The sequence below is a fragment of the Thunnus maccoyii genome, chromosome 9 (genome assembly GCF_910596095.1).
Source record: "Thunnus maccoyii chromosome 9, fThuMac1.1, whole genome shotgun sequence".
NCBI classification, from domain to species: Eukaryota; Metazoa; Chordata; class Actinopteri; order Scombriformes; family Scombridae; genus Thunnus; species Thunnus maccoyii.
The window spans coordinates 26,690,490-26,711,113 of NC_056541.1; the positions used below are offsets into that span (position 1 = coordinate 26,690,490).

At 44.0% G+C, this 20,624-nt stretch overlaps 1 protein-coding gene across 8 annotated transcripts in view; it reads left to right on the forward strand.

The window, feature by feature from the left end:
* Nucleotides 1-20,624, forward strand: part of ncor2 (nuclear receptor corepressor 2) — a 105,529-nt gene that overhangs the window by 68,180 nt on the left and 16,725 nt on the right. For 3 of the 8 annotated variants that reach the window (XM_042420152.1, XM_042420146.1, XM_042420147.1), the window contains exons 15-32: nt 336-469; nt 1,986-2,146; nt 3,420-3,482; nt 8,998-9,140; nt 9,333-9,471; nt 10,121-10,538; nt 11,607-11,727; nt 12,251-12,524; nt 13,438-13,485; nt 13,825-13,989; nt 14,176-14,312; nt 14,528-14,624; nt 14,807-14,917; nt 15,955-16,058; nt 18,771-18,921; nt 19,156-19,305; nt 19,431-19,523; nt 20,394-20,611. In XM_042420152.1, the coding sequence (XP_042276086.1) occupies nt 336-469; nt 1,986-2,146; nt 3,420-3,482; nt 8,998-9,140; nt 9,333-9,471; nt 10,121-10,538; nt 11,607-11,727; nt 12,251-12,524; nt 13,438-13,485; nt 13,825-13,989; nt 14,176-14,312; nt 14,528-14,624; nt 14,807-14,917; nt 15,955-16,058; nt 18,771-18,921; nt 19,156-19,305; nt 19,431-19,523; nt 20,394-20,611 (2,727 nt within the window). The remainder of the gene's footprint in view (nt 1-335; nt 470-1,985; nt 2,147-3,419; nt 3,483-8,997; nt 9,141-9,332; nt 9,472-10,120; nt 10,539-11,606; nt 11,728-12,250; nt 12,525-13,437; nt 13,486-13,824; nt 13,990-14,175; nt 14,313-14,527; nt 14,625-14,806; nt 14,918-15,954; nt 16,059-18,770; nt 18,922-19,155; nt 19,306-19,430; nt 19,524-20,393; nt 20,612-20,624) is intronic. The other 5 variants (XM_042420149.1, XM_042420153.1, XM_042420148.1 and 2 more) reach the window with 4 other exon arrangements.

The following is a 20,624-nucleotide window of genomic DNA, read 5'->3' on the forward strand; positions in this document are numbered from 1 at the left end:
TGCAACTAAGCAACCAACCGCAGCACAGATAATCTGCTTCCTGTTTACACTGGCACGTGCGTGCCCAGTGCACGTGAATGGTCATGTTATATGCGTTTTCAGGCGTGTCAGAATGGATAGAGGTTATTTCCAAAACGGTGCTAAACGCTCGGGTGGACGGAGAACGTTTTTGATTTAAAGTGCTGTTTTTAAAATGAAAAGGCATCAGTGTGGACGTAGTCTAAGGTACACAGGTTACAGGAGAGGTTGGGTGTTTGTTTGTAAGTCTGTGTATCCATTACCTGGGATTATCTTTGTAATGGAGCGCCTTGTTGTTCCCGTGTCCCTCATTGCAGCACGGCCAGCAGCAACAACAGCAGCAACAAGTGAACCGGAGCAGCCAGGAAGAGAAGGAGAAGGAGGAGAAAGAGAAGGAGGGAGAGAGGGATGAAGAAAAAAATGAAGCTGAAGACAAGGAAGATGGAATGAAGTAAGTTGCATTTTAATACCGATTAAACCAATACGAGAGCATTAGTCATGTCATTTGTTTCAAACATCTTATGAATTTTTTATGCCTAAACAATATGTACTTAAGCCTTCATAATACATTTAAAAAAGCAGATTTGTATGTGAGTGAACCCATACAGCTGCAGCGATCTTAAGACTCTCCCCTTTTCTCCAACACACAATTTTTAGAATTGTTCCAGGTTAGGCTGCAGCAAATGGAGTAGGTTTTGGCTAGAAGGGGGAGCAGATCTGGAAATCCAATCATTCTGTAACCCTTGAGCACTTACTCTCTCACCTCCAGCCAGACTTTCCACCTACGGCAAATTCAAACGTCCATTCGTTCACCCCGTTAAAACAGCTGTTTTCCTGTTTATGCTTCTCCCCTTCCCAGTAGGGTGCCAAGTCTCATTTTTGAAATTCTGTGCTTATTTTGTTAGACTGAGGGGTTTTTTTTGATGGGGGGAAAATAAGCAGTATGATTAACCTAGCTGTTTGAAAGGAGTAGGTGTGTTGTGTGTATGTGTGGGTGGGCGGCTGCGTGCGGTGGTTGAAGGGGGTGTTTTCAGGCACAGTGCCAGCGAAGGATGCAAAACAACAGATGGAATATCACTGCTTTCTGTCGCCTGAAAACCAATAGATGAATGCAACACTCAATCTCGGTTTTCATTCACTATATTATGATGCTGAGTTTGAACATTACAGTAGTTTCATCTAATGGCAGGTCATATTTATTAGCATTGTCGGATCAGAAGATGACGATGTTTGCCAACTGTGTCCCTGCTCTGAGGAAAGGCCAGGGGACTCCGTGACTCCCAGCACACCCTGCTTGCCTCCCTGTCACCCCTGGCACAGCTGGCTCGCCTATATTTAGTGTGCCACCAGCAACCCTCAGCAAGATTAATGGAGCTCGGGGAAGATGAATGGAGGAGCAGTGGGTTCAAACTCAGTGGCTGTCTCCTGGCATGCCATTGTGCTGACACTCGATAAATTATCTTGAAGGAAAAAAAAGAAAGAAAAAGCAGTATCTGCATACACGCTCCTATTTGGACTTGCAAGTTTGTTTCAGTCTGCAGCGTTCTATAGACTCAGGTTTGCTTCAATGTAGAGGCCAAACAGTGTTAGTGAGTTAAGGACAAGCTGATGCGGAATTTTGGACTAACTGAATAGCAGCATAGCCTATATTAACATCTAAGAAAAAATTGTATTGGGAATTATTTTAGTGCCTTTGCTCTTTCTAGGAGCTTTTTGCCTTCAGTCAGGTCTTCAGCAAGTGAATTATTTGGTCATTTTGATTGAGAACAGTCTGTGTTTGGCCATTAAAAAAAAAAACACTCATCTGTATGCTAAGCAACACCTGTCCTGCAATGTTCTTCAAAAAATTGGGGGACTTTGAAAAGGGCTTTAAAAAGAGGGCTTTGAGCTCTGTATTGGTGATCCGTTATGTGCACACACCCCGCATATCTCTCGCTGACTGTGTTGTCGACATTTCTCAAACGCAGGGATGACACCTCTGGAGAAGATGCAGAGGACAAAGAGCCTACAGTGGCTTTCAAGGGTCGACGCACAGCCAACAGCCAAGGGCGCCGCAAGGGCCGCATCACCCGCTCTATGACCAGTGAAGTGGAGGAGACCACCACACCACCCCTCAACAATGAGCTCGGTCAGTTTCAATTGCAATCAGAGCCAGTTTGCTCCTCTCTCCAGTGTTATGTTAATATGAGAACAATTTAAGCAAGCCGCTACTTGCACACTACACACTGTAGTTGGAGAGGTTAAACATGATGAAATTTATATTTATTTGGTTAAATTACAATGGATCCATTGCAATATTTCTGTTAAACAGGGATACACTTGAACTCTTATTCATTATAAGGAAATCTGTCATTTCTAACTTGCTGCAGAAACATTAAAATGTTAAAATAGCTAATAATGTAGGACAAAAATAATTTGCCTTTATCAGGAGCAATTAAACAACAGAGAATGTTTACAGAATATTATTTGACTACCATTATGATGGATTTTTTTGTAATTTGACTTTGTCGCCTTTGATCTAGTTGTTGCCTCCCGTCCCACACCACAAGAGTGCACTGTTGTTCCTTTTGTCTTCCAGTCATTCACTTTCAGTCTCGCACTCACTAGTTGACATTGAAATGCCACAATAAGAAATCAAAATGGTGACTGCAGGAGACATGCAGTTTAGTTCTGATCTGTTGGCAAAAGACAAAAGTATGATTTAAGGACAAAATACTGAATCTGTCAGCAGTGTCCCCTGGCTTAGCTCTTTGTTTCCTTACAGATGGTAAGTCAGCCATGCACACACTTAACACTTTTGCTGTAGGCTATCAGGGATTTTTTGATGTTTCAGCAGTTGTGTTTATGTGCTGCATTTGCTCCTGCCGCACAGGTTTAGTCACAGGGAATCCCCAGGTGACTCAAACTGTAGGGGCTCTCATCAGCAGCCCCCCCCCCTCTCCACCACTGTTTGTTCCTCTGCTGGGAGTAGTGCTCGCTGCCCCACTGTGCCCTTCACAGGTCCATATAGAGGACATGTAAGTGCAGGGTCCAGCTCCAATGTCTGCCAGTCAGGGCCAGGGTCGGCCTGGCTTATGGCCTGCGCAGGGAAAGAAGCCAGTTGTTATGTCTATAATCATTAACTGACTTCTCTCCTTGGATTTCCTGCTTCCTCCATCTAAAACAAACAGTCCCTTGCGACCCACGCTGCAGTGCCTCACTGCCAAGCAGCACAAGCTACCCTGCCCCCCACCCTCTTATTATTTTTTCTTCTCTCATTTCTCTCTCTCCTTCCTTTCCTCTTGTCAGTCACTCCCTAACTGACTTTGTGACAACTGCCCACTCCCCCCCCCTCTCCTCCCGCCTTCTGTAACTTGGTGGTTCTCTCTTTTTTTTTTTTTTTTTTTTTTTTTTTTAAACAGCCAACCTGGAGATGAATGAGAGCTCTCGCTGGACTGAAGAAGAGATGGAAACTGCCAAAAAAGGTAATGCAAAGGAAAAGTTTGTTCTCGCTGTGAAGTGTAACTTCATTGCAGATAGCGTGCATAATAATAGAGATGTCACACTAGCAGCAACTCGAGCTTTGTTTTTTCGAAAGCATAGACAAGTGATGAGACTGTGACTTCCTGTTAGTGAGGCAGTAATCGCCACGTGCTGCTAGGTTGTGTCTATGCGTGTATGTGTCAAGTCTGCCTGGACTGGGTCTGTTGCTCTTTGGAGCCATTTCCCCCGTCTCTCTGGGTCAAGGCAGCCTGTCTTTTTTTATCAAGCCAGCTGTAAAGTCTGCCTCTTATCAGCTAGCCCCTGCATATGCAGCAGTCATTAACTTGGCCTGTTTATTGTCTCTGACTGAAGATTACCCAGCAGCCTATGGCTGATTCACAGAGGTCGCTGACATTCTGCTCAGTTTCCTCACACCAGCGCTGTGTGTGAATGTGTTTGACAGTGCTTGTTGCGAGCAATACATGAGTCTCCAGCTCAGTCGCTGATTGAATGAGCTCCTCACCCTCAGTGTTTTTTTAATGCGAACTACTCTTTGGATAGGGATTCCCTACAGATCTGCTGCACCAGATTGAAGGTCAGATCTGCTTTTTTATCCATTTGGGTATTTTAAAAAGACAGATTTACATGTTCCAAGAAACGGTGATGGGCACTGCAAGCAGTAGTAGTGTTAATATTTATAAATCTTTACCTTTGAATCCTTACATCACCAAAAGTACAGCCTGAGCTGTATATTTAAATGCGTGTTTTTTTTTAAACCGATCATTTTTAAAAATCGAGATCTTAGGTGGGAAAGTACCATCTTTGTAATGTCAAGTCCTACTTTCTGTGTACATGACTCAACACAATTTCACTGCAAGGCAGACACTTCGTGGCCATTTCTAGATGGTGTGTCACCGTGCTTTGTGTAACTCTCAGTTCTGCTTCTGACTTTTTTTTTTTTTTTTAAGATTTTTTTTTTTTTTTTTTTTTTTTTTTTTGCCTTTACTGGACAGTGATCAGCGAAGAGGCAGACAGGAAACAAGGAGAGAGAGAGATACTGTAGGTATGACATGCAACAAAGGTCCCTTGCTGGAATTGAGCCAGGGACGTTGCGGTTAGGTGGCATACGCAGTACCCATTTGGCTACTGAGGTGCTCTGCCTTCTGACTAATTTAACCTATTTCTCCTTGTAATCAATAGTAGATGAAATGAAGTACCACTTGCAAGCAGTTATCAGCAGCTTGATTGTGATATTGAAACCACATTTTGGTTTAGAGGAGTTATCGCATCTGTCTCGTGCTGCCAGTGTGTGTATATATGTGTGTGTGTGGTGTCCCCTGCAATTTGGGGTTTGTGTATGTGTGCGGGTTTGTGTGTTAAGGGGTTATTTTGCGATAACTGGCGCTGGCCTGGCTTGAACACGGTCCTGTGTAGTAATCCTAGTTAATGTCTTCAGTTCCATTCTCCTGCAGCGGGATTAGTGGGGCGCTCCATCCCAGAGGATTAGCCTGGCAGCTCAGTAGGAGCAGAGCTTCTATGAAGGGCTTATGTAACCACAACCACAGAGCCCCAGCTACAGCACCAAGGGCTGAAGAGGAGCTGGTCTTGCCATTTTTCATCAGTTCCAACAACCACCCCCACACCTGCCAAAAGGGATTCCCCCTCCTGCCTTAGACACTCCAAGACCGTAACCCCACCCCCCCATTTCTTTCTAGTATCGAATCAGCTTGACAAGGTGCTCTCCCCTCCAGGTGCCTGACATGTATATGTTTTAAAGAGGCTTAGGTGTCCTGATGCTAATGTGTTTATCCCCTTGAGCTAAAGAGATCTGAATAATGGCATTTATAGTGCCTGGCAAGGACATTCCAGCATTGCGGTGCCAACCCAGCGCTGCCTTCGAGGATGGCATGGCCACACTCTGAGATGGATCATTCTTGTCTTCACTGCTCATAAAGACTGGGTACCTCAAACAAGGGACAGCCAAGCTTTGTAAAGCCTCTCTCTTAAATCCACCAGTTCTGCCGTTGTGTGTGTGTGTTTCTAAGATATGTGTTGCAAAGGTTGTGTCTGTGTGCACTTGGTCCAAGCTGTGTGTGTTTGCATGTGCACCTTCTTGGCTGGCATTTATGTAAGTGCACTAATCTGGCAGGCTTTGCTTGGGTGCAGGCAGGCAGCTGGATAATGGCCCTTGCTCTGCTTGCTGGAAGAACCCATTTAAAGGAGCAGCAGGTAGAGAATGCTATATTATCTTTCTCTTCCTTCTCCACTGTTGCTCTATCTCTGTCTCTCGTTCTGTCCGTCTCTCTTCGATGGGAGATGGCACCAGCCCAGATTGGCAAGAGCTGTGGAAGATTTGGCAAGCGACTCATTCCCCCACTCACTTTCTCTCTCCCTCACTCTGTGTTGTTATAGACTGGAGAGAGGTCACATTCAAGATGAAAAGCAGGTCAGTCAGGAAAAATGTGAAAGCCTTTATGCTTTCTCATGGTATCAACATCAACTCCCTTGCTCCCCCCCCCCCCCCCCCCCCCCGTGTCTCCCCCTCTTCGCTCTTTGCTTACTCTCAACTTCTGTATCCTTCCTCTTTCTCCATTGTCTCTTTGGCTCAGTGACTCTCTCTCTCTCTCTATCTCTCCTCTCTCTCTCTGGGCTGCGCGCACACTCTCTCTCTCTCACTCTCTCTCTCTTGCTCTCTCTTTCCCTCTCTCTCCTTTCTCCCTCTCCCTCTATCTCTCTCTCTCTCCGCTCTCTGTTTACTCTTGGACTGCCTGAGTGTGTGTTTGCGTCTGTGTGCTAGAGTATTAACAAGAGGGAGAGAGAGGGTTCGAGTGAGTGTGTACTCACTCATGCGTTTGTATGTGCCTTGGTTGGTGTGTGTGTGTGTGTGTGTGTGTGAGTGTGTGCGTGCCGCGGTGCCTGCTGGCAGAGTGAGGTAAGGGGAGGGACGGACCGACGGAGAGAGGGAGGGAGGAAAAAAAGAGAGATAGAGGAGAGATCAGATGAGGAGAGAGAGAGGCTGAGCACATAGCACCGCCCCACAGTCCCACTTTCCTGTGGAAGTCTTCCCAGACGACCGCCATTGGGGAGAGACACGGCAGAGAAGAACAGACCAGCACTTACTGAAGCACAGGGAAGAGGAAAGGAGGGGAGAGGCCAGGAGCATGTGCTGTTTTGGAGCATGTCAACCTGACACCGGCTCAAGTATCAAGCCAGCTGGCAGGAAGAGCGCCGAGACTGAGCTGTTTTCATCTCCTCTGCTCTGGATAGGAAGGCCCAGCCCTGAAGAGCTTCCCGGCTGGCCCTACAGAGATCAGACCGTCTGATAGTGTTATCCAGAGCAGGGCCACGAGACGACGGCTGGAGTGATAGGCATGTGACAGACAGGAACAACCACTTTCTGACTGCACCAGGTGTTGATTGGACTTTCTCTGGGAGGAGCTAAAGGGAATACAGGGTTCTGATTGGGTGTGAGGCTACCACCTGCTTCAGTATTGCGACTGCTGATTGGATGTTTGTTCCATGTGTGTTGCTACAGCAACTAAGGCCTTGAGTCAACCAGAGCAGCTTGAGATTGTGCTTTGTGTGCTTGCATACAATGGAATAAACTGGATGTAGCTGGAGGTCAAAACAAAGTGACCTTTGACTCTGAGTAAATGAATTGCATTGTTATTACTTCAGGTTCACTGGGTGCAGAGCAAAGTGTTTGTCCTACTTGATATTATGCCACTGTTTGTGCACATGAATGTTTGTGTGTACTCTGGCTGGTTGGAGTGGTGTCTGACTTGTAGGGCAGTCTGCCCCCTCCTCCCCTCTTCTGAGACGGCTGTAAAAGGTTAATAGGTGTCAGTCATGTGTCCCTGTTCTCTAGGAGTGAGTCAGGCTGAGCGGTCTCTGTTCTTTTCTCTCGGAGAAGCTTTCCTAGCATTGCCTTCAGTGGCAGCAAATGAATATTTCAGCTGAAATACCTCTTCCACTTTTAACACTTGACAGGTTGTAGGTGTGCAGCAGCTTTTAGACACCAACAGTTCAGACTTGAAGATCGCTTTTACTTGTTATGGTAGCTCTTTTTATATGTCATATTCTCAGCATGACAGCGAATATCATACAGCTTCTCATTTTTGCTGGAAGGCGCACAGCATTGCTAGTCCCGTTTGGCAAAAGTTTTTATTTTATCAGTAGGTGTCTGTCACAGGTGGCGTTTGAGTTATGTCAACGTAAAGATAAATATGGCATTTCAAGGGGTGAATTGAGCTTGAAGTGTTACAATGCAGATACGTTTGTGGATACAACATGTCATTTTTCTGTATCCTCACATCATAAATACATGCAATCTTGTGAATATTACCCTAGATATTGAACTTGTAAACGACTATTAGATAAGCTTTTATTGCAGTTGTTACTTATTAGTAGTATCATTCTATAAACTGTTGATATCAGAGTCAGTCTGATTAATATGAGAATTGAAATGACAGGGCTGTAAACAGCTGTCCTTTCCTCTCCTTTGGCTCAGAGTTCTGCTTGTTGTCCTACTGCCTCCATTAAGCGATGAGATGCAGAGACCTCTGAACCCTTGTCCAAGGTTATCCCAGGAGGTGTTGGCTCTGTGCCTGTTAATAACACCCCCCACAACCCTTTGAGAGGCTGTCCTGCTGCCAGGGCCTGTCAGACTGGCACAGGAAACAAGTGGGTGGTGTAAGCTAAGCCTCTTACAGCACACACTGTTAATGAGCTGCCTTTAGCTAACAGCAGACTCTGGAGGGGAAACACCGGAGCAAATTCTACGCTATCTGTCTTTCTCACTCACTAGCAGTTGCCCACTGACTGCCCTCTACATCTCTTCTTTTAGCACACATACACTGAGTAGTTGTGTGTCCGTGTGTGTGTGTGTTTCATGACAGGTTGATCTATCACAGCTCTGGCCCAGCGGGTGCCTGTAGACTCTTGTGTAAGGCACAATCATGTGGTTGACTGGGTAAAGGACTAGGGTTTCTTGGAACTGGGTCACATCAAAGTCAGTCAGAATATGACACAGAGTGACCCCAGTGGGGAGAGTTAGTGATGTCATCGGTATCATAGACGCAGTATAATAGGTGATTGAGCTACCACACCACCACTCCCCTCTCCATTTCTCTCTGGCTTTCTCTATATAGGAAGCATATGGCATTGAGCCACACTGCTCATATGTTGCATTGTGAGCTAAACTCCCAGGCTGTACTACAGTTTTGACAGCTGTATATAGACAGATGTTTATGGCTATTGATTTATCAGAGAGGCTCCCACACTATGGACTTGGAGAGATTGTGGTTGGTGATATGTGTAATAGTGCATAAACCAAAATTACCATTACATTTACAATCTTTACAACAAGTGCACTTTGCACATCTTACACCATATTTTACAACTGCATTTGAGATGGAAAGGAGACATTGTTATTGTTCAAGGCCACATGTCATCCATGTCTGTCGTTGTTCTTGTTCAGTATCCTAATCCCTCTGCCTGTCCATCTGTTTATTCCAGGCCTTCTCCAATATGGTAGGAATTGGTCCGCCATCGCCAAGATGGTGGGATCAAAAACTGTGTCTCAGTGCAAGAACTTCTACTTCAACTACAAGAAGAGGCAAAAACTTGATGAGATTCTGCAGCAGCATAAAATGAAATCGGTAGGCAAAGGGAACATTTTTGAGACTTATGTGTTCCTCTCAGTTTGAAAATAGCAGAAATCATAAGGATGAAAAAATAAAGTACTAAATGCTTTCTGTGCACCCCTTAGCTATAAGATTGTTTCTGGGTATCTTCTGGAGCTCTTTGGTCTCTTGGCAGTTTTTATTTAGTGTGTGTTGGTTTTCACCCAGGAGAAGGAGCGAAAAGCCCGTCGTAGGGGGAAAGCCCCACAGAATGAGGAGGCCAGTGCCCCGTACGCAGCAGAGGAGGAGGAGATGGAGGGTTCAGGGGCCAGTGGTAATGAAGAGGAGGCCGCTGAAGATGGAGAAGGTACATCACTCCCAAGAGCTGCATACATAACGCTACATTGTATAAATCAGAGGTTTACCTGGATTTATCAATTAAGGTTGTGTCTCCTGTTTAAAAAAGGATTTTGTCTATTCTTAGTATAAAGCATTTTTCGAGTAATAGTGTGTGTCAGCAATCAATTATATAAAGCAAGAAAAAAAAGTCATTCCTGTTGCTGTGGACCTGTATTTTGTCAAAACAGTGAGCAGAGAAAAATGGAGGTCTCAGGACTACTTTGCAGTATGTCCTGTTCCTGATCCTTAATGTAAAGGCAGAACTCTTTGAGTAGCTCACTGTTAGCTTCAAGAATTATATTCCACAATGACAAACATAATAGAATCCTGAAAATCCTGCTGTAGTTTGTTGATTGAAGTATACTGTACAGACTCTACTTCCACAATGGAGCGCCAAAGCCCCAGGGGATTTCATCCCAATTGGTTTTGTGTTCCTCCTTATTGTACAGTGAAACCTGATTAGGCAGAAGAGTGGCACTGTGAAGAATCTGGTTTAGCAAAGAGAGATGGGGGGAAAGATGGAAGAAAAAAGGACAAGGAGATATAACACGATTAACAATGTAAGCCCAGTCCTGTCTTCTGATCTGTGTCTCCCTTTGTCCTCTTGTCTTTGCCAGGTGGAGCCAACAACAGCTCTGACACAGAGAGCTTGCCCTCACCACATTCATCAGAGGACAGCAAGACTAAAGAGGAGGGCTCAAGCAGGTCGAAGGCCAGCTCCAACACCGGGGACAAGGAGGGAGACATGGGCCAGGCCGGGGATGAGAAACCCCCAGTCAAGGAAGATGCAGACACATCTATCAAGCAGGAGATAAAGACTGAGACAGGAGAACCTAACAAGGAGCAGCTGCAGCCACCACCCAGCGATGCCACAGACAAAAAACCTCCTACAGCAGAGACTGAGGATGTCAAGAGCTCCACCAAGAGCTCCAAGAAGGACCATGGGACCAAAACGGGCTCCCATGGGGACAGTGACTCTAGTGCCACTTGCAGTGCTGATGAGGTGGAAGAGACAGACAACACAGATAAGAACAGGTAAGAACTTCATAACAGGAAGTTTAGTGGTAAATAGATTGTTTTTTAAAATGCAAAAAACAATCATTTCCCATTCATTTAATTGAAAAACAATGTTTCTCCCCTGCTGCATTTTTATCAATGACATCATTGGGTCTGGTTGACATTATTAGTGTCAAAAGGCTTCTGGTTTTTGGGCTTTGGTTTACTAGGTGTCCTACTTTTCTGGTCTTCCACAGCAAACATCAGAAAATAAAGCAGTGAGGGTTTTTAAGTGTTATTAGTTGCCTAGTTACACTGTACAGCAGTGAAGCCATATTTGGCAAACCACTTGTGCGTACACTACAGGTTGCTCTTTTCTATCAAGCAGAGACTTATTTTGTATGAATGAACATACATATATATCTATACATATATAGATAGATATATATGTATACCATATATGTGTGTGTCTGTGAATGAGGCCACAAGAAATGGGTGTCAAAGTGCGTGGGAGGAGTGATTAGTCTTGTTTGCACGGTATTTGTTCAATTTTTTCCATGACAGCAGACTGCATGTACTGGCAGAGCTGAGGGAAACGCTGCCCTCTCTGCCAAAGCAAACAAAGAGAGTGAGTGAGTGTGGGTGTGTGTCTGTGTGTGCATGCATGTATGTGTGTGTAAACTTTTGTGTTGTTGTGCCTCAAAGTGTGTGTCTGTCTGTTACACAGTGTATGTTGTGTGCTTTCGACAGACGTGCGAGACGAGGTTATGGATTTTAAATTGAATTTTTTTTTTTTTTTCTCGGGCTCACACATATCCCACATACATCATATCACAGAGACACACACACACACACACATTCAATTATTCAAATACTTCAATAGTTTGATTAGTGAATGAGTATTTTTGAATATGGCTGTGTCCTGGGGGAATGGGTAGACAGACGTGTGAGATGGGAACACAGCAACAACCTCTGCTCTCCTTGTGGTGCTTTGTTTTTTTTCCGGGTTTTAAAAATGTATCTTTTCTAAAAACTATGTTGTGTTTGGATTCAAGCGGGCAAAGCAAATAAAAGAAGGAACTGATCTCTGTCTGTGTGTGTGTGTAGAATGACTTCTCCACGGCCAAGCCTGCTGAACTACGCTCATGATGGGGTCATATCCTCCCCACTGCAGAAGCCCATGGACCTCAAACAGCTCAAACAGAGGGCTGCTGCTATACCACCTATTGTGAGTAACTATTTAAACTCTGTGTGCCTGCGGGCTCACCGTCTGTTTTTATCAGTCTTCTCACACATCAAACAACAGTTAGGTGAGGAACATTACAGCTTTTCCATCCTTGGAAAGCATCTTTGACCCAGGTAGTGTTCTGTAACAGAAAACTGATTTGCTCAGCTCAGACAAACACACACACTTTGGCACTCCATTGCAGTGGTGTCAACACTATCCCTGTTTCTCTGCTTACAGAGATAAGAGTGCAGCAGGTGAAATTGTTAAGTCATATTTGTATAAGATAAGCCAGCCAGATGGAGAAAGATGGGATAGATTGATTGGTGGAGAAGAAACAAGATGCTAGGCGTTAGGGCAACTTTACCTTACCAAGAAAGAAGAGATGTTTTTTTAGCTATCATGGTTATCAGACACTGTTTGCGGCTAACCATATGTCAAATGCCAGGTAGGAGTGGGTCAGGTGTTATGTGTGTTTGGTGTGCGTATATATAACCTATTTAATTCCCTCTCATCCTGTGTGTAGATGCCAGAAGCGTCTGTACAGGGCAGTCAGCGGAGTGGGGGCAAGGGCGTGCTGCCCCCCCACGCCCTGGCATTGTACCAGCAACAGATCACCATGGCTCATGGGGAGTCCTCTCAGGAGGTCAAACAACAACTGCAGCAACAACAGCAGCAGCTTTCAGGCCAGCCGGGCAAACAGCAGCCTTACACCACGCAGGCAGACAGAGACAGGGAGGCTCTTCACAGCAGCAGCCCTCGTGTCCGTCCACGCAGCCCCTCCACCAGCGACAAAGATGGTATGCTAACCCCCATCATGACAAGAAAGTTGTTTTATTGCCTTGAGCTTCACCTGGCTGCTAAATCCTTTAAAAATCATAAGTCATGTCAATGTTTCACCAGTCAGCTAGTATTTAGAGTAGCATAGAATGTTTTGTTAGCAGATAGTTACAAATGAAGCAACCCTTGCCACAGTTAACTGCTTTTTTCCTCATTGTCCCTCTGTCTTTTTCCCAAACCATCATTTCCTCTCTGTATGATCTCTAGTATCGCTCTTCTTCAGGGTCATGTCTGTTTACATGGTACATTGCTGGAATTGTCAAACCCCAGTAAAAATGTGCAGCATAAATGGATTTAACATCTGATGGGGAAACAAGATTTTTCTCTGAAAAAAAAGGAATAATGGAATTTATATAAAGACAACGGAGGTTAATGAAAGTGCTGTATATTATGCAGTTTTAGTAGTGTTTGATCTAGTTTTACTTAGTTGGTCCTTGCTACATGCTCTAACCTTGAGTCTGTGTTCTTTAGTGTTTAGGGTATTCAAGTGTTTCTGGGACGCTTGTGGAGAGGGATCTGATAAATGATCTGGTATTGCTATTGACCCAGAAGGGAATATAGTCTAGTTCAGTGCACTTACTGTGAGCTTGTGGGATGTGAATATCAGAGAACACGGTACAATCCAGTCAAAGACAAGTCTTTTATAACCAACTGGGCACAGCAGCTGAGAACTCCAAAGTACAGAAGACACTTTTTCCTCTCTTTTATGACTTTAGGAAAGAAAAAAAAGGTTTAAAAAGTCCTGCCTTTGGCTGGTGGGAACACAAAATTCACACCCTGTGGTTATGGTAGTAAAGTGTTTACATATTTGTGTGGGAGAGAGATCAATTCTGTGAGGATGCGATGATCTGTGGTGTGTTTGTGTCCCTTCAGAGCTGGAAGGCAACGAGAGGTGGTTACTGACCCTCCTGCAGGGATTAAGTAGGTTCACCCCTTGCCTTCTCCCCCTATTCCTTTTTAATGAACACTTTACCACACTGCAGGGTGCTCACCCCTCCTCTGCTGGATTTTACTTTGTGTACTTTACAATAAATATTAGCAGTGGGTTGTTGTGTATGTTAGTATATTAATTCGGCGGTGTGTCACTCTGGCCGGGAAGTGGCATGAATGCCATGTGCACATGGACAACACTGACGACGGTGTTGATGTTGACACCAGTGAACTAGCATCGATATAGCAACGACAGCATCTTGAAATAATGGATGTCTAGCTGAGTGCTCTACTTTGGTTTCTGATTATGTACGTGCGTTGCCATTGCAGAAAAGTCCCGGTCTTTCTCTCCGCATGGTGAAGCCAAGAGGCAGGCACTGGGCCCCGATGACCTGAGGACTTCTAACTTGGGTCGGCCAGTTCTATCCCCTTACCCCATGTCCCCACGAGACATGGCCAAGATCAGTCACGACCAGCACCTACTCCACTTCAACTGTAAGTCCTCCTCCCTGTTCTGTCCTGTCTTTATATTCCTAACAGGCCTAATTTATGTTGTTTGTTATATATATTGTATACTGTATTATGGCAACAAAGCCCCTTCTTCTTGCTTGTCTATAATGCCTCTATAAACCCTCTGCCAAAAACAAATACTCAAATCTCATAATCTCTCCTTCCTGCCAGCGTTCCCGCAAGCAGGCCACTCTGCACTCTCTAGTCTGCCACAGGACGGTGGTAGACTGGCAGCAGTGAGACCCCTCACCATGCCAGAACCACCACCTCTTATTTCCTCCACCAAGCCAGGAGGCTCCATCACACAGGTACGTAGCAGCATACAGATGAAAACCAGGGCTCACTTTTGAATAACAGTAGCACACTACATAACAATATTCACTATCTAAAATATTCTACCAGTGGTAGTGTAGTACTGAAACAAACAAAGAATAATTCAAATTAGAATCTGACAAACTAATGTTACTGCATAGTTAACACTATAATGTAAGTCACCATTATGATGAAATATGTGCTTCTTCAGGGTACCCCAGTACAATTGCACAGCCCAGCTCATGGGTTGGACCATGGGAAGATGCCTACACAGATGGGCTTGTCTTGGATGGATCAGAGGAAAGTTGGTGAGTAAAATTGTCTGGAAGGACTAGTGCACTTCCAGTTTTGCTTCATGCCAAGTTTCTATTCTACAACGGCCATCACAGCTGACAGCGAGGTCTGATTATCTGTTCCGTCACCATGGATATGTCTTTCTCACTACCTCTGTTCATTCCTCGCTTTTCCCAAATTGTCACACACTGTACAGCAGGTCCGTTCCCGGTGGTAAAACAGGAACAGTTATCCCCTCGCAGCTCGTCGTCTCAAGCTGACAACCTGTCGACCCAGGGGACACCTCATGATAACCCTGCTGGAAGAGGTAGATGGTCGCCTTTTCTTCTTTTATATTTGATTTCCATACAAAACAGTGTTTCTGCTTTGCTTCTGCATTTTTCCTCGCATTGTGTAGTTCAGTTCAGTTGTTTGCAATCAACCATGATGCCATAATGTTTATTAAATTAGACATGAACTAGAAAACAAACAAACAAAAAAATTAATAGGACAGCACAAAGCAAGCCATTGTGTTCAACAGACAAGACTGCCAAAATAGAACTGTGTGAAGGCAGTTTTTCTTGGAAAGCATTTAAAATACCAACAGTAGACTCCATTATCTTTTTCAAATGGAAGAAGTTTATAATCGAGACGTCTTGTATGTGTTCACCCCAAAGTCAGTAATTGGTTAAGAGAGTCATTGGCCAGTGAGGTGACTAAGAACCCAGCGGGCACTTGAATGAGGAGTTCTTCTGTAAAAAATTGAAAAATCTACAAGGACCACCATGTCTGCAGCTCCCATCAATTAGGCCTTTCTGGTAGGATGTATGTATAGCCTTTTTATACATTTGTGCCACATACAGAGAGGTTCTTCACCAGAGTGCACAAGTTCTCTGACTGGGCCAAAGATTCACATTTTCCAGCGTGGATGGCCTGAGGCACACACAAGGACCACACTGGAGTGACTTTGGGACAAGTTTCTGAATGTACTTGAGTAGCCCAGGCTAAACTAAAATCTCAATTGAAAATTGGTGGAGAGTTCAGTTCAGTGAAGCTAATCTAATCTGACGGAGCTTTAGAGGATCTGAAGAATGCGAGAAACTGTCCAAATCCATGTGTGCAAAGCTGGTAAACGCATACCCAAGAGGATTCAGAGGTGTAATTACTGTCAGTGGTGCCTCAACACTTTTCAAAGTTGAGAATTATAATTACATTTTAACACAACAAACAGTGATCTCAAAAACATTTATCATTTGCTTTGATTGCAGCTGTGCTGTGCAAATTGTGTTCCACTTTGGCTTTTCTTAATACTGCTTTGCATTTTGGCTTCTAGTGACAGAAACGTCTGTCTTATTATCTTTGCAGCTTCCATTCCAGCTGTTCAGGGAGGTAGCATCACTAAGGGCATCCCAGGGACCAGAATGCATCCGGATTCCTCGATCTCCTGCCGAGGGGGCTCCATCACTCAGGTGAGCTTAGACAGCAGTGTCTTGTAAGTCAAGGTCCTTGGTCCTTCTAAATAGTGCTGATCAGAAATTATTATTGTAAGAAAGTTTTTTTTTTTCTTGACTCCAATCTTAATCTTCCACTATCTGAACATCTGCTGATATTTATATTTTCCTACATAACACAGTTGCACAGTGCACAATTGACCTACAGTAGACCTACTTTCAATTTAGTAAATTGATCTAGTTAAGATATGTTTGAGAGCTAAATGACCTAATATTCAGAACACATCTGTTGTTTTAGACACAGCATTTAAAAAAAAAAATTACATATAACTTTTTGTACATTTTATGCGAGGGATCCTTGTACTACCCCCACAAAAGACTCTTATGCTGCTAGTTTGATGATGGAAAACTGGTGTAATCCACAGATAAATGCTCTGCTACTATTGTTTTACTCTCATGGTAGCAGAATCGCCTGTGCAGTCTTGTGCAGTTAGTTATCACTGGGTGTGACAATCCTGATGTGAGAGCGTTATGAATATTCTGCTGACAGTGTTGAACTTAAGGTAGTGCATTACGACAGACAACTGACCAACAATTCTCTTCCCCTTTTATTTAGAGAACCTCTGGACAACCTCTGAAATTCATTAAATAAGTCAGTTTGAAAATGAGCCACTGTAAATGAGCCAATATATATTATTACTTATATATATATATGTGTGTGTGTAAGATAATATTGGCCCAGCGTTTGCCCTCAGATTACTATGAAGAAGCAGTGTGCTCATGTTGATGTGATTTTCTTTGTATGTAGGCTGATAGATATATATAGTGAACTGAAACTAACACTATGTCACTTCACTATGTGAAGGTTCATGATAGCAGCTTATATGGCTGTTACGCAGACAACCCACGCTAATTATTTCATCATTATTCCCACTCTGTGTGCTGGATGCCACCAGTTTTGCCCATATCTCTACTGTTGGTTGGCACCTGCCCATACCGTTTAAAGCCACTGGCGTCAGAGTAGCAGCCTTCGTGTTACTTGGCTATGATTTGTGTGCTTATGATGAAAGAGAGCAGCAGAGCTGTTGAGAGGTCATGAGGCAGGCCAAGTGCTGTGGCTGCTGGATTTCCCTGCTGCTGTGACATAACCACAGCTCTGAGCGCCCCTAGTCACCCTAGCAACAGGTACACACTGTACTGCATCTGTTCCCTCGTTCATTTATCTGTTTGCTCTAGATGCTGGCTAAACCAGTCATTGATATGCCCACTGTAATATCACATCCAACTGGCATACAACAGCAAATGAGTGTTGAGGAGGCTGTTACCCACTATAATAGATTACTAAGGAAAAAGTGAAAGAGATAACACAATCAGTTGTTGAGACACAGCTCATTTGTTTGTCTAGCTCGCAGATAGATGGATTGATTGATGTATGTGAGAGCACCCAGATGCGTCAATGCTGCACTCGCTACTATGGCAAAGAGGCAAAGAATAGTTGAGAACTGTGTCTGATTTTGTCGTCAGAAACCCCCCCCCCCACTACATAGAACCCCAACCTTCATCAGTGTCTTCTTGAAACACCCGAAAGAGCTGCAATCAACAGAGAAGAAATGTGATATCGAGCACTATTGTGCCTCCTTAACCATCGACCCACCCCCACTCTCGTCCCTCCACTAAGCAGTGTAGAAATATGACTCATACTCGGTGTACAAGTGATGTGACTCAAGGTTTTAACAAAGCTGCCTGTTGTCACCTACTGTTGCCAAGTGGGTGCACCTTCTGGGAGAACTCTTTTGGATTTCAAAGCTGTGGGTTTTTGTTTGTTTGTTTTTTTTTTGTGGGGAGGATAACTGTCTAGTTTGTTGTTAGAAATGACTGCTGGAAGCAAGATGGGTCTAGCTGCACAGCTCCTTTGCGGGGACGCTTTTGGTGTCGACTACGCTTTCAGGGCAGCTCCACTGTCAGTACAGGAAATAACATGTTTTGTTTGTTTCTTTGTTTTGTTTTTGTTTGTTTTTTTTCTTTCCGAAAAAATGTGGAAGAAGACAGGAGATGTGTCCATGGTTGTTTTCAAGAGCTGTACATAGTGGTGACAATGATGAATGTGACTTGTTAGTCAAGTAATTAAATAAGGCAATTCATGATTCATGTTTAGTTGTTTAAATAGTAGCTATATCAAAGCAGCGTATCAAAGCGATAAGCAGTGATTATTGAATCAAGGAGTTATTGGCTATATTTGTTCATGAGTTAATCATGATGTGCTATATTGACAGAAAAAATCAATACATTCAGTATTTAAATAATACTGCTACATTGATAGCATATAATTACTGAATCAGTATGTCTCGTTATATTGGCAGAGTCAATCACTTTACATGGTATGTTGACATATAAATCACTACATTTAAATAATTCATAGGATACTAAGTTCACTGCTTTGATAGAATTATTTAACATATATCACGGACAACATCACGTTAAACAGCAACATGTATTTGCTGTGACAGCCGATAGTTCTGTGGTCTTTTCTCCAGAAGAGGTATCCTCTCGGGTGTTTCGTTTTATTTTGGTGGCTTTTCCTGTCCTGACAGTGGAGCTGCCCTGAGAGCGGGAGCCTCTGCTGGAAGTATCCCCACAGAGGAGGCCTGCAGGCACACTGTCTTGACAACAGCTACTGCTTCACAGTAAGATGACAAAGTGCTGGTCTCATTTCTCCTCTACTCAACACAGGGGACACCGGCTGATGTGCTGTATAAGGGAACCATAACCCGTCTGATCACAGAGGAAAGTGCCAGCCGAGCTGAGAGGGAGCGGGATGAAGCACTGTCTAAAGGCCATGTGGTCTACGAGGGCATAAGTGGGCACATCCTCACATATGACCGTGAGTACTTCAGCCAGGCTACAGCATACTGTATGTGACGTCCAGCGATTGCTTTCATTCTGAGTATAAGTCAGCACAAGACAATACAAGAGTACTGCACTGCATCCCAAGTCATTCATGCAACTTATGAGCAATGTCACTGAGTATTATCCCAAACGTAATAAGTAATGTTTATGTAATTATAGTAGCATTCTATCTGTCCACTACCTACTCACCCCTCTTTGTCATTTGTAGGCCCGCCTTCTCAGACCCCTAAAGATGAGGGCAGAGGCCCTGGGCAGCCTGGGGAAATTCTTGGTCTGAAGCGTCCTTATGATGTTATGGAGGGAGGCATCTCCAGAGGACTACCTATGAGGGATTCACTGTCTGCTGCCAACTGTGAAGGTACCAATCTGTCACTCTCACAAAGTGGTCCCGGATCTGATCTTGTTTGACTTTCGTTCAACTCTCATTAATAATAAGAATCATTTTCACCATAGCATTGCATCTCACACCCCTCATTACCTCAGGTCTGATTGGTCGAGCCATGCCTCACGACAGGGACAGTCCGCACCACACACCTTACAAGGATACTCACCATATCCGCGGTTCCATCTCACAAGGTAGGATGACCTCTCAGTATTAAACACTATTTAAATCGCATTCATTACAATGAGAGACTTTTTTCTAAAGCCTTTTGACAGTATGCTGTGTTTCTGGTCCAAACCTGATAACAAAAAATGTCAGCTCCAATCATACAGTGAACAGCGTTTATGTTTAAATCTCTCTCTCTCTCTGCTAAATGTACATTTAAGAAGAAACCGAATGCACTGTGTGTTGTCAAGAAAAGAAACAGACAGGCTGACATTGTTTTACCAATCACAGTTGAGTGAAGCATGCATTATTGGCATGGCAGATTAAAGACACACAATATGACTGGATATGAAAAGTCTTAAAGATGGTGCAGCAGATGAAATCTTCGAACTGAATGTAAATGTATCTGTTTGCAAAATAATACTTTTCAACATTGATTGTGGTCTCTGTTAGCATTCTCTTTGTGTTTTTCCAAAAAGTACTCACTCAGTGTGCACTCATTTCATCTGACTGTACTCTCGGTTCTTGCTCAGCAGAGTTACAGAGAAACATTGTATTTTTCTTTGCTTTTTTCCTTTCAAGAAACAGATTGTGCCACCTTACCAGAACTCACCCGCTGGCAGGAGTACTTTCATGTTGATATTTATATTTATCTAAATCTGATAGCAGTAGTGTCAGATAACCAGCTTGTCTCATCTTGCCCAGAGATAGTAGTGTATGAAGCTCCTCTCAGAACCCCTGCTGGGTTAGATGAGCTGGTATAATCCTATCAGAACCTTTCTTTGTGTCTCTCATGTTTGTTTCTCCCTTTCTCAGCTTCCTTCTGTCTGAATTAAGAAAGGAAGAAAAAAAAAAAATGAAATGTGTCGCAGACTCTTCACATATTCTTATGATTTCAGGTATACCTCGTCATCTGGACCCTCAGGATGGCTACCTGAGGAGGGAGGCTAAGCAGATGAAGAGAGAGAGCTCTCCACCGCGTGGGCCTGGTTCGCTTTCTGACCCAATGAAAGGCAGAGAGGCCATGGTACCCACGGTGAAGGAGGCTGGGCGCTCCATCCACCTCATTCCCAGGGAGGAGCTCAGACAGCCTTCAAAGGAGGGCATCATAGCACAGGTATACACAGGAT